The sequence below is a fragment of the Eumetopias jubatus genome, unplaced genomic scaffold, assembly GCF_037043125.1.
Source record: "Eumetopias jubatus isolate StellerSeaLion01/CBP00866 unplaced genomic scaffold, mEumJub1_p1.0 scaffold_10, whole genome shotgun sequence".
NCBI lineage: Eukaryota > Metazoa > Chordata > Mammalia > Carnivora > Otariidae > Eumetopias > Eumetopias jubatus.
This window is the reverse complement of record NW_028274816.1, coordinates 86,093,457-86,105,816: the sequence shown is the minus strand read 5'-3', so window position 1 is coordinate 86,105,816 and position 12,360 is coordinate 86,093,457. Positions and strand designations below refer to the sequence as shown.

At 44.1% G+C, this 12,360-nt stretch overlaps 1 protein-coding gene across 2 annotated transcripts in view; it reads right to left on the bottom strand.

The window, feature by feature from the left end:
• SRP68 (signal recognition particle 68) overlaps positions 1-12,360 on the bottom strand; it is a 32,782-nt gene that overhangs the window by 20,096 nt on the left and 326 nt on the right. Inside the window, exons 2-8 of one of the 2 annotated variants that reach the window (XM_028112621.2) lie at positions 10,928-10,994; positions 8,269-8,382; positions 5,901-6,096; positions 4,044-4,126; positions 3,454-3,563; positions 3,013-3,110; positions 948-1,088 (exon numbers count right to left, since the gene is read on the bottom strand). In XM_028112621.2, the coding sequence (XP_027968422.1) occupies positions 948-1,088; positions 3,013-3,110; positions 3,454-3,563; positions 4,044-4,126; positions 5,901-6,096; positions 8,269-8,382; positions 10,928-10,994 (809 nt within the window). The remainder of the gene's footprint in view (positions 1-947; positions 1,089-3,012; positions 3,111-3,453; positions 3,564-4,043; positions 4,127-5,900; positions 6,097-8,268; positions 8,383-10,927; positions 10,995-12,360) is intronic. The other variant, XM_028112622.2, reaches the window with a different exon arrangement.

The following is a 12,360-nucleotide window of genomic DNA, read 5'->3' as shown; positions in this document are numbered from 1 at the left end:
GTCCAGAAGAGACACTACCATACAACAGTGCCAATGAACTGCTCTCCAGAAAGGCTTCTCGGTCTTTTAAAGGACAAATCAACTTACTAGTATTGCTCTCGTCTTCTGGCCTTTATGCAAATTGACGAGAAACGAGAGGAGCAATACACAACCTAGACAGAGGCACAAAGAAGCTCTCCCACTGTTAAAAGCTGTCCTCAACCCAAAGTAGCTACTTCAGAACAAGTCACTGAAAAGTTTGGACGCTTAAAACTGATGAGCACGACCAACAAAGCACTCCCACGCACAAATTATTCAGGGTGCAGTGGCTTACTGTGAAGTGGCAGGAAACGCCCCTGGGGCAGGCTGCAGACATGCTCAGCAGCTGGGTGTTTTTTTAAGATGGTCTTCACAGAGATCCAAAAAGTGTCTTCATCACTGTCTACTTTGTACAAAGCAAGATCACCAGGATCTCTCATCTTTTGGAACTCCTTCAGTTGGTCATACCCACGAACAGGTAACGATAAGCAACATCAAGTAGTACCGCTTTGCATGAACGTGGCGTAAACGCCACATGCAGAACGAGATATTCTGGCTTAGCCACTCTCCTGGAGAGGCTCAGGAATGAGGGGGGCCCCTCTGAGGACAGAAGGTTAGGACAAGTGGTCGGGGGCACAACAGTCAGGCTGCTGCACCACCTGCTGGGCCGGATGGGGCCCTCGCATCAGCCAGCCTCTCACCGCTCTCACTTCCACGTCCACGGCGAGGACTGCCACTGCCAATCATCTTTGCCCTCTCAATGCAAAAACTCTCCTATGAGCTCAACTTTTACAATAATTTGGCGACCAAATCTCAAATAGCATTAAGACAAGTTTTTGCTTTGTGAGAAATGAACACCCATCTACATGGTAAACACACAGGACAACTTCAGACACGCATGGAAGAGGGGACGGGCAGCTGCCCCTCACCTGGGCAATGGCGGCTTCGTTATCAGCCAATCCCAATAGAAAGATCCTCACTTTGTCGATCTTCACTGGAACCGTTCTCCCTCTCCATTCCACTTCGCTCATGGTGGCTGCCTGTTTGGCCCGAGTCTGAGTAATCAATGCCTGGAAAGTAGTTTTCAAAAGTCAAAGCTTTAATTGCTCGTGGTGAAAGGCAAAAACTATTAGTTGTCTCTTTCTATAACTAACATATTATGCCTTATGAAGTAGTATACAAATTGTATTTAAATTCCTCCTTAGTATCATCTATCTTAGCTTATAGAAGCTCAAACATTAGGAAGACATAACAGAAGATTAAAAAAGAACAACACTGGGGCGCCTGGCTGGCTCAGTCAGTAGATCATGTGACTCTTGGCCTGGAGGTAGTGAGTTCAAGCCCCATGCTCGATGTGGAGCCTACTTAAAAGAATAACAACAAAAAATTTTTAAAAACAAAAAAATTAAAAAGAGCAACACTTTCAGTAAGGGTATAGGAGAGAAACTATCTGTACATGCTATAAACAGAAATGTAAATTAGTAGAAACTTCCTTAAAGATATTTGTCAATACAAATCAAAAGTTTCCAAAATATTCAACCCCATAATTAGGAATGTATCTTAAGGAAATAACTAAAAATGTGTACAAAAACACAGATATTCATGGTAATACTATTTATCACTTCATCAACAATAGTGAAGCGCTCAAATGAAGCAGACTTCAGTACAACAGAGTACTACGTGGCTATCAAAACATGACAGTGTAGGAACATTTACTGAAGTGGAAAAAAAAAAAAACACTCGAGATGTTATATTTAAAAACCACGTTACTGGGGTGCCTGGGTGGCTCAGTTGGTTAAGCATCTGCCTTTGGCTCAGGTCATGATCCTGGGGTCCTAGGACCAAGCCCGACATCCGGCTCCCTGCTCAGGAGGGACTCTGCTTCTCCCTCTCTGTCCGCCCCTCCCCCCACCCGTTCATGCTCTCTCAAAATAAATAAAATCTTTAAAAAATTAAAAAAATAAAAAGCACGTTACTGAACGGTGTATACTGAGATCCCCCCCTTTTTTTTAAGATTTTTATTTATTTATTTGACAGAGAGAGACACAGCAAGAGAAGGAACACAAGCAGGGGTAGTGGGAGAGGGAGAAGCAGGCTTCCCGCGGAGCAGGGAGCCGGATGCGGGGCTCGATCCCAAGACCCTGGGATCATCACCTGAGCCAAAGGCAGACGCTTAAGAACTGAGCCACCCAGGCACCACCTGAGATCCCATTTAAAAAATATATGCCTCAGGACCCCTGGGTGGCTCAGTTGGTTAAGCATCTGCCTTCGGCTCAGGTCATGATCCCAGGGTCCTGGGATCGAGTCCCACATCAGGTTCCTTGCTCGGGAGGGAACCTGTTTCTCCCTCTGCTGCCATTGCCCCTGCTTGTGCCCTCCCTCCCTCCCTCTGACAAATAAAGTCTTCAAAAAAAAAAAACCAAACCCATACATACATATATGCACGCGTGTGCCTTTTTGCGGCAACTGGGTGGCTCAGTCAGTTGGGCGTCCAACTCTTGGTTTCAGCTTGGGTTGTAGTCTCGGGGTCATGGGACTGAGCCCTGTGTCGGGCTCTGCACTCAGCAGGGAGTCTGCTTGGGATTCTCTCTCTTTCTCTCCCTCTCCCCCAACCCGTGCTCTTTCTCGCTCTAAATAAAATCTTAAAAAAATATATGTATAGATGCTTTTCTTTCCTACATATACAAAAATCCGTAAGCTATTCATCACCTTATTAGTAGTGGTTACCTCTGATTTTACCATGTGATTTTAGTTTTCCCCCATCTTTTGTATTTCCTACTTTCTCTATTTGCCTACATTACTTGCCTACAAAATAAACATGAGATAAAAAAATGAATACTTTAAAATATTAAATGAAAAGACTTCGTTAAAAATACATGGTTATAAATATGCATATATTAATAACAATTACACTGACTACTCAGATCATGGATTACTTCTTTTTCCAGACTTTTTCCAACCAAAGACTTCACAAAAATGTACAGACTAGATTACCTCCAATTTTTCAGCCAGAAGACCCTCAGTGCCCCCAGACCTCAATCTCATCTGCATGAGCTCACTGATAGCGGACTGGTCCCCTGAGAAAGAGAGAGCTGTTGAGTAGCAATCCTCAGGGTCTGCTCTGGTCTCTCAAGAACCACCAGATGCAACTCCAAGCTCTTCCCCCTGCACAGGCACAGTTCAGTGAACCCCAAGTCCTTTCACAAAGCTCTTGAGGAGTACAGAAGCTGGCAGGATGGAAACAAAGCACAGGAACTGCCTTCCGTGACTTTAAGCTGGGCTGATGTCGACAGCTCTACTTTTCTCATCAGCCAAAACCCGTGCCAAGGACGGATGCAGGGACAAGGAAAGCACGAAAGTTAACAAATCCTCTAGGCTCTCCGAGATGAACCACCACCAACCCACCCATCTGTGCTCAGCTCAGCCCCTGCTCACCAATGTTATATGCACAGTAGCGGATGTTGGGTGAGATCTCTTCCACACGCTGGTTGTACAGCACAGCCTGCTCTTCTGTGAAGGCGCTGGCCAGTTTCTCGTAGATAGTTCTGTGAGGAAAAAAACACCAGCTTTCACAGCAGCCTTACTTCAAGAAAATAAAAAAGAACACAATGGCTAAAAACAAAACATGGCACTCTGAGACCCTTCTACCAACTATGAGAACTGGCACGGTTCTCAGGATGAATGAGAATGATCAATATTCCTAAAAGGGAAGGGGAAGAAAAAAAAAAAGTAACTGGAGCTTGCTCAGTCGACTGGGTGTCCAACTCTTGATTTCGGCTCAGGTCATGATCTTGGGGTCATGAAATTGAGCCCCATGTCAGGCTCCTCACTCAGCAGGGAGTCTGCTCGAGATTCTCCCTCTCCCTCTGCCCCTCCCCACCGAGTGCTCTCTCCCACGTATATGCTCTAAAATAAATAAATCTTAATAACTGTACTTCTGTAGAAACAATCATTAAGTGACCTGCAGCTTGGAAGGGACCATGTACAATTGAAATTGGCTGTGGCTTTTGAACCAGAGGACTTACTTGCATTTATTAAAAGCCTCAATCGCAGCTTTCCATTCTTGATGTTCAAAACGCAGCATTCCTGAGAGGTAAGCCGTGTAAGCCTGGAAAGGGGAAGAAGGGAGCTGCTTCAACACCCAAGAGCCAAGGCCACCGCTCAATCTCTTCCACCTGCTTTCAGCTTTGACATCAGGAATATAGAGATATTCATCAGGGTGATTTTATTTTATTTATTTTTTTATATTTATTTATTTTATTATTTATTTACTTATTTTTAAGAAGGCTTCAAACCCAGCTGGGAGCCAAACATGGGGCTTGAACTCAACACTAAGATCAAGACCCAAACTGAGATCAAAAGTCCCTCAACCAACCGCACCACCCAGGCACCCATTCAGGGTGATTTTAACAGAGAAAATTTATTGGGGCGCCTGGGTGGTGTAGTTAGCTGAGTGACCAGCTCTTGGTTTCAGCTCAGGTCATGATCTCAGGATCATGGGATCGAGCCCCTCATCAGGCTCCACGCTCAGAGAGTAGAGTCTGCTGAAGACTTTCTCTGCCCCTCCCTGCGGCACACTTCCACTCTCTTTAAAGTAAATAAATAAATCTTTTTTTAAAAAAGAGAGAGAAGGGGCGCCTGGGTGGCTCAGTCATTAAGAGTCTGCCTTCGGCTCAGTTCATGATCCCAGTGTCCTGGGATTGAGCCCCGCATCGGGGGGTCCCTGCTCAGCGGGAAGCCTGTTTCTCCCTCTCCCACTCCCCCGCTTGTGTTCCCTCTCTCGCTGTCTCTGTCAAATAAATAAATAAAATCCTAAAAAAAAAAGAGAGAGAGAGAGAGAGAGAGAAAACTTTAATAAAATGCGATACACAGGTGTGCCTGGGTGGCTCAGTCGTTAAGCGTCTGCCTTCAGCTCGGGTCACGATCTCAGGGTCCTGGGATCGAGCCCCACATCAGGCTCCCTGCTCAGCGGGAAACCTGCTTTTCCCTCTCCCACTCCCCCTGCTTGTGTTCCCTCTTGCTGTGTCTCTGTCAAATAAATAAATAAAATCTTAAAAAAAAAATAAAATAAAATGTGGTACACAGATAATTCACCATGATTCATTCACTGCCTAGAATTTAAAAAAAAAAAAAAAGTCTGTTTTCTTCATGTGACTTAATAATTAGCTTCCAGGATATAACATTCAGTATCAGAAGCTGAATGGAAATTTGCAGTATCTGTATCTTTTTAAAAATTCATTTCAGAGGTGCCTGGGTGGCTCAGTCATTAAGCGTCTGCCTTCGGCTCAGGTCATGCTCTTGGGGTCCTGGGATCGAGCCCCATGTCAGGCTCCCTGCTCTGTGGGAGGCCTGCTTCTCCCTCTCCCACTCCCCCTGCTTGTGTTCCCTCTCTCGCTGTGTCTCTCTCTGTCAAATAAATAAAATCTTAAAAAAAAAAAAATTCTCATTTCTCTGAAACTAATACACTATATGGTAACTGAAATTTTTTTTCTGAACTTAAATAAAATTTAAAAATGCAGAGAGCCCTGAAAAAAAAAAATCTTATTTTGTGAACTTCCCAGATCTAAGAGTCAAGCTTTCTATCTCCATTTCAAGGGCAGGCTCAGTTGGTGGAGCATATGACTCTTGATCTTGGGGTCATGAATTCAAGGCCCACACTGGGTGCAGAGATTACATACATACATACATAAAGTTAGGGGGGAAGAAAACAAAAACAGGCCAAGAGCTCAAAAACAAAAATAAGAGATGCCAACTTCGCCTTGAAAAAGCAAGACCATGTTATTTCCTCTTCTGTCAATTTGTAACATTAAGAAACTGTTCCATTTAACTATAAAATCACGTCTCTAATCACAATAAAGCAAAGCTGACGTTAAGACACTAACCTGAGCCTCTAACTTGGTCTTGGCATCCACGCGATTGCTCTCACACAAGCGTTCCAATTCCTCTGCGTGTTTCACGGCTTTGCGCAGGCGAGACAACAAGTGGAACCGTTTTCGGGGTTCAGTGTTGGCTTCCTGTTTCAGCTGCATGGCATAGCTCCAGGCTCGTTCAGCATCCATCAGAACCAGAAGCAAATACCTAAGCAAGAGAGAACGGGCAACCTGAACAATGAACTCCAAGAGCATCAGACTTTGATATTCCCCAAGGCACGATCTTTAGCCTCTCAGCTTCTCCCAATACCCTCCCTGGCTTTCCTCCTCAGAACTACTCTTCTCGGGGCCTGGGGGTTGGGGGGACACAATTGGTTAAGTGTCTGACTCTTGGTTTTGGCTCAGGTCCTGATCTCAGACTTGTTGAGATGGAGCCCTACAAACATTGGGCTCTGCGTTCAGCATGGAGTCTACCTGAGATTCTTTCTCCCTCTGTCTCTGCCCCTCTCACTCAAGCTCTAAAAATTAAAAAATATTAAAAAAAAAGAAAAAGAAGAAAAAGCACTACTCTTCTCCCAGTATCAATCATGGCGCCCAACCAGCATCTCCGATCAGGCTCCACCTCAAATTTCTAACCACCCACCAGACACAGCTCACTAAAAACACCTGCTACCACCTCAAACCGGGCAAATGCAGACTCACTCCTCCCCATTTTTAGCAAAGTGGCAGCCCAGGCACACAGTCTGGCCTCATCTTTGAATCAACACCTCCTCCATCCCAACCCAGCTGAAAATCAAGTCCTTCAGAGGCACTATATTGAAGTGGATAAGAAAAAGGCTCTAGAGTCAGGGTTGGAATCTCAGGACCATCTGTCACTAACCATGTGACACTGGACAAAGTACTAATCCTTCTGTGCCTCAGTCTCCCTTGTAGTAATACATGTAACACACTTAAACCAGACTGTGGCACTTGCTAAGGACTGAATAAATTAGCCACTTATTATACTCGAAAATCTTTTGCTAAGCTACTACCCTGATTAATTTTCCTTAAACATGAGCTTAGGGTGCCTGGGTGGCTCAGTTGGTTGGGCGACTGCCTTCAGCTCAGATCACGATCCTGGAGTCCTGGGATCGAGCCCCGCATCGGGCTCCCTGCTCAGCGGGGAGTCTGCTCCTCCCTCTGACCCTCCCCCCTCTCATGTGCTCTCTCAAATAAATAAATAAAATCTTAAAAAAAAAAAGAGCTTAATCTTGTCTCTCCAAAATAAAGGATCTCATTATCACAGAGACCCTTCCTAACCTGTTCTCATCAGATTTAACCAATACCTCCTGCTGAAGCCCATCATGGGCTCCATGCTCTAGTTCTGTGTCTCCATACACCAAGCTCCCAGCCTCTCTGCTGCCTAAGCAGCAGCTAACTGACCACAGCATTATAATTCCTAAAGTACATTCAGACACCAAGGCAAGCTGTTTCCCCTCACACAGAATGTTCTTTCCTCTCAGAAACCCCTCAAGATCCAGCCTCCTCAATGCAGGCTTCCTGGTTTCCCTATCAAAACCGCCCTGGGGCGCCTGGCTGACTCAGTCAATAGATCATGCAACTCTTGATCTCTGGGTTGTGAGTTCAAGCCCCACGTTGGGCGTAGAGATTACCTAAAAAAAAAAAGAGAGAGAGAAACAAAACAAGGGATGCCTGGGTGGCTCAGTCAGTTAAGCATCTGCCTTCGGCTCAGGTCATGCCTGGGATTGAACCTGGCATCCATTGGGCTTCGTGCTCAGCAGGGAGTCTGCTTCTCCCTCTCTCTCTGTCCCTCCCCCCTCTTGTGTGTGCTCGTGCTCCTGCTCGAGCGCCGCTCTCTCAAAAAAAAAGACAAAACAAACAAAACACTTTACAAAAACAGGTGGCAAGGACCAATTTGGCCCACGGGCTGAAATTTGAGGAACCGGCCTAGAGACCTTTAATACATGCTGCTTGACAGACTGATCCTTCTGCAAATTTAAGCATGGCTGCATTCAGCACCGAAACATAAAACTCTTCTGGAATAATTCATACATAGCAGATTTCATTTAAGATATATGGATTTAAGTAAGCACTTATACACTGAAACTTGCATTCCAGAACCTTACCCAATACCCCATCAGGTTCTAATCACGGACTTTAGTGTTTAGCACTCCACCACAGCTCCTGAAAACGTTAGCAAACCTCTCTGAGCCTCAGTCTCCTCATCCTATAAATTAAGAATAGTGAACATGTCTATTCCAGAGAGCTCCCAGAAGAATCACCTGAGGTAATTAAAGGGTTCTGGCAGTGTCTAACACGTAATTGTTCAATAAACACATTAGCAAGAAGTATTTAACAACTAGCACAGAGCAGTCAATACCTGTTATCAGTCAGAAGATCTTCAGTTATTTTTTTCCCTGTAAATTTATGTCTGTTCCCCATCTTGAAATTGAGTGTTTTCCGAAGACGTCTTTGTCTACGGGAACAGTAGCCCCTGAAAGAAAAAAAAACAATAATTCAGGCAAACCGGTGGTACTTTAAAAGGACATTCTACAATAAAGTAAGATCAAAGGTTTGAGATGTTCTACTTATGGTTACCACAGACACCACACATCATCTTGCAAACATTTAGTGAACTAAAACCTGCAGGGCGGTACGACTGGTGTCACTGGAAACAGATTTCAAACCTAAGGTGTCAGATGTCATGACTGTGACCTTTAGAGAGGAAGGGTTTGTGATTAGAAGGAGCAAAAGGGAGACTTCTGGGATGCTGGTAATGTCGTCTGATAATGTCTGCTGGTTACAGGTTGTGAAAAATTATCTCTTTCCGTATACTTTTCTGTATATAAATTATACTGCAACAGAATGGCAAAAAAAAATGCTTCAATAAAAAAGCATTTTTGGGGGGCGCCTGGGTGGCTCAGTCGTTAAGCGTCTGCCTTCGGCTCAGGTCATGATTCCAGGGTCCTGGGATCGAGCCCCGCATCGGGCTCCCTGCTCAGCGGGAGGCCTGCTTCTCCCTCTCCCATGCCCTCTGCTTGTGTTCCCTCTCTCACTGTGTCGCTGTCAAATAAATAAATAAGTCTTTAAAAATAAATAAAAAAGCATTTTTTTTAAAAAGGAGAGGGAACAGGGCACCTAGGTGGCTCAGGCAGTTAACTGTCCAACTCTTGATCTCGGCTCAGGTCCTGTGAGATCGAGCCCCACACTGGGCTCTACGCTCCGCATGGAGCCTAGCTTTAAAAAAAAAAAAAGAGAGAGAGAGAGAGAGAGAGAGAGAGAGAGAACAGATAAAAGGGCAGAAAGCCAATCACTGTAATAACTGAGTGATGGATTCACTGCAGTAACTCTACATCTGTTTTTGAAAATTTCCTTATTAAAAAAAACCCTCAAATTATATGTCTCCAGTTAAAACTTTTTCATTGCTTCATCATGCCTACATTAACCTGAACAAGTCACCCTGGCTTATAGGACACTACCCATTCCAGCCCCACTTATTTCTCCCACTTTATCTTCTACCACTCCCCACCTTGCTCACGTCACCCAGTGCTGTGGACCATTTATGACATGGCTCACTCCTTTAGCATCTGTAGAGTGTTTTGTTCAGTAGCACTTTTAAAAGTCCGTAGCCAGGGGCACCTGGGTGGCTCAGTCAGTTGAGCTTCTGCCTTCGGCTCAGGTCATGATCCCAGGCTCCTGGGATCCAGCCCCACCTTGGGCTCCATGCTTAGCTGGGAATACTGCTTCTCCCTCTCCCTCTGCCCCTCCCCCCCAAAGCCTGTATCTTCATTTTTTTTTAAAGATTTTATTTATTTATTTATTTGAGAGAGCGAGAATGAGAGAGAGAGAGCACATGAGAGGGGGGAGGGTCAGAGGGAGAAGCAGACTCCCCGCTGAGCAGCAGGGAGCCCGATGCGGGACTCGATCCTGGGACTCCAGGATCATGACCTGAGCTGAAGGCAGTCGCTTAACCAACTGAGCCACCCAGGCACCCATAAAGCCTGTACCTTCAATATAAAATGGTTGGGGGGCGCCTGGGTGGCTCAGTCGGTTAAGCGGCTGCCTTCGGCTGAGGTCATGATCCTAGGGTCCTGGGATCGAGTCCCACATCAGGATCCTTCCTCAGCGGGGAGCCTGCTTCTCCCCTGCCTGCCGTTTCCCCCTGCTTGTGCTTGCTGTCTCTCTCTCGTTCTGTGTCAATAAAATATTAAAAAAAATAAAAAATAAAGGTTGGATATTTCTGCCTCCAAGGTACGGAACTATATTATACATTAGGCATCTATTCTATTTTTAAGAGTCATATTAAATTTGTTGGGCCCTGGGTGGCTCAGTTGGTTAAGCGACGGCCTTCGGCTCAGGTCATGATCCTGGAGTCCTGGGATCGAGTCCCGCATCAGGCTCCCTGCTCAACGAGGAACCTGCTTCTCCCTCTGGCCCTCCCCCCTCTCATGTGCTCTCTCTCACTCTCTCAAAATAAATAAATAAATCTTTAAAAAAAGTCATATTAAATCTGTTTTCCAACTTGAAGGCTGTTTCAGAGTTTACCAATAACTTATAACGATATCACAGAAATTCCCCTTATATGGGGTGCCTGGTTGGCTCAGTCAGTGGAGCATGCGGCTTTTGATCTTGGGGCTGCAAGTTCAAATCCCACAATAGACACACAGCTTGCTTGCTTACTTACCTACTTACTTACATACATACATACATACATAAATGGAAAACCTTGCATTTAACCAAGACTCTGACAATACGGTTAAGTTTTAAAAAAAATTATTAATGTAACTGCTTGCTATTTTCAGTGGAAACCTCCAACGTATCTGCAATATTGTGAGGCAAAATGGATAAAAAAGTTGGCTCCTTTTATTCATTGTGAAATTTTAAATTTGAAAAGTACATTTTGACGACTCAATATAAGTTCAGAGTCAGACTTTCCAAGTATACTTTCTGACACAGCAAAATAAGTAGGATATTAACAAAAGCAAACCAAGTTTGAAAGTTCCACAATAATTTCCATACATCTTACACATGATACTAACCTATACCTCTGAAAATCTCCATGCCGTAAACCATGCTGCTGCTGGGATTCCTTAATAATCTGAAGAACTAGAGCCAAGATTAAGGAAAAGCTTACAATGGTAAGAACCCAAATAAATCAAAACATATTCCCATTCGTCTGTTAGCATGTTAAAACATTTCTGAAATGCTTAGTACATTAATTACTGAAATCTCTCGTAATCATTTTCAATAGCTATTTTGTCATAGGACAGGGCAAAGCAAGTAGAAAAACTGATTGCCTGAACTGTTACTTTCAAATTAAAAAAACGAGGTATTAGCCATTGAGGATTACTGAAATCTAACAGCTTAAATAAAGTTGCTGGATTCTAACTACTGATTATAACTGGGATGGTTCTCACTGATTTACACCTGGACCCAGAATTTTACTCATTCAAGCAGATTCAGGTTATAAATGACGTGTACTACTCCTCTATTTGCGTAACTTCCTACATCTGCCAAATCTAATTTTCCTTAACAGCTGTGTTGCGGCATGAGCCTATGGTTAGCACATGCCAACCAAACTAGGCCACAGCTCTTCTTTTAAAGAAAAAACCCTGACCAAACTCTCTGTATTAAGAATCATAAAATATTTTAAGATTATGTACCATACTTTGGGAAGCCCAGTGACCTTTATCTACAATTTTAGTTCTCTTTTAAAGTTTCCTCAATGCTCCTCTACAGACATGTTAAGATATCGAACATTAAAAGCACTATTTCAACAACTAAAAGGAATAAGAAGCTGTAAGGTTTGTAAAGAATCAAGGCATTCTAATATCCATTTAGAACTAGATCACCAGTTCAAAAGTGAAACTCCAATCCTCTGTAAACGACATTAAGACGTCAAGCTAAATGTGTTATTTCAGAAATTCACCTATATCTTCTCCGTTTGTTATTCATTTCAAAAAGCCACAAACTAGTGTCTCAGGCACTCAGTTGTGATACACTCTGATGAAAACTACAGATCCATTCCACCAGATCAACTAAACGACTCTCAACAAGATAAAATGCCTACAGGGCTATTAAGAAAGCAATACAAGTGATGTTAAGCTATGTTTATATTCAAAATGGGCAACAAACTCTTCCTCAGAGCAATCAATCTTTGCCTCCCCTGCCAAAGCCTCAAACTGTAATTTTCACTGTCCGTTCTCCAACAGCTGTCAGACAAAAGTATTAAGCTAAAACGTCAATACTGCAGTTTCCTCTCTTCAGTTCAGGGACTCAAGATGCTAAGCCAGCCCAGCTCACTGGGGTGGCCACAGTGTCATCCCCGTCACCAGCCCTCCAAACGGGCAACTACGGGGAACTGCAGGAATCTGCCCGATATCCCGGCGCCGCTTGAAAGAAAAGAACGTTCCCCAGCCTCGAAAGCGAATGAGAAGCCATAAAAGACCGGTCGAAAAACAGACCCTGTAAC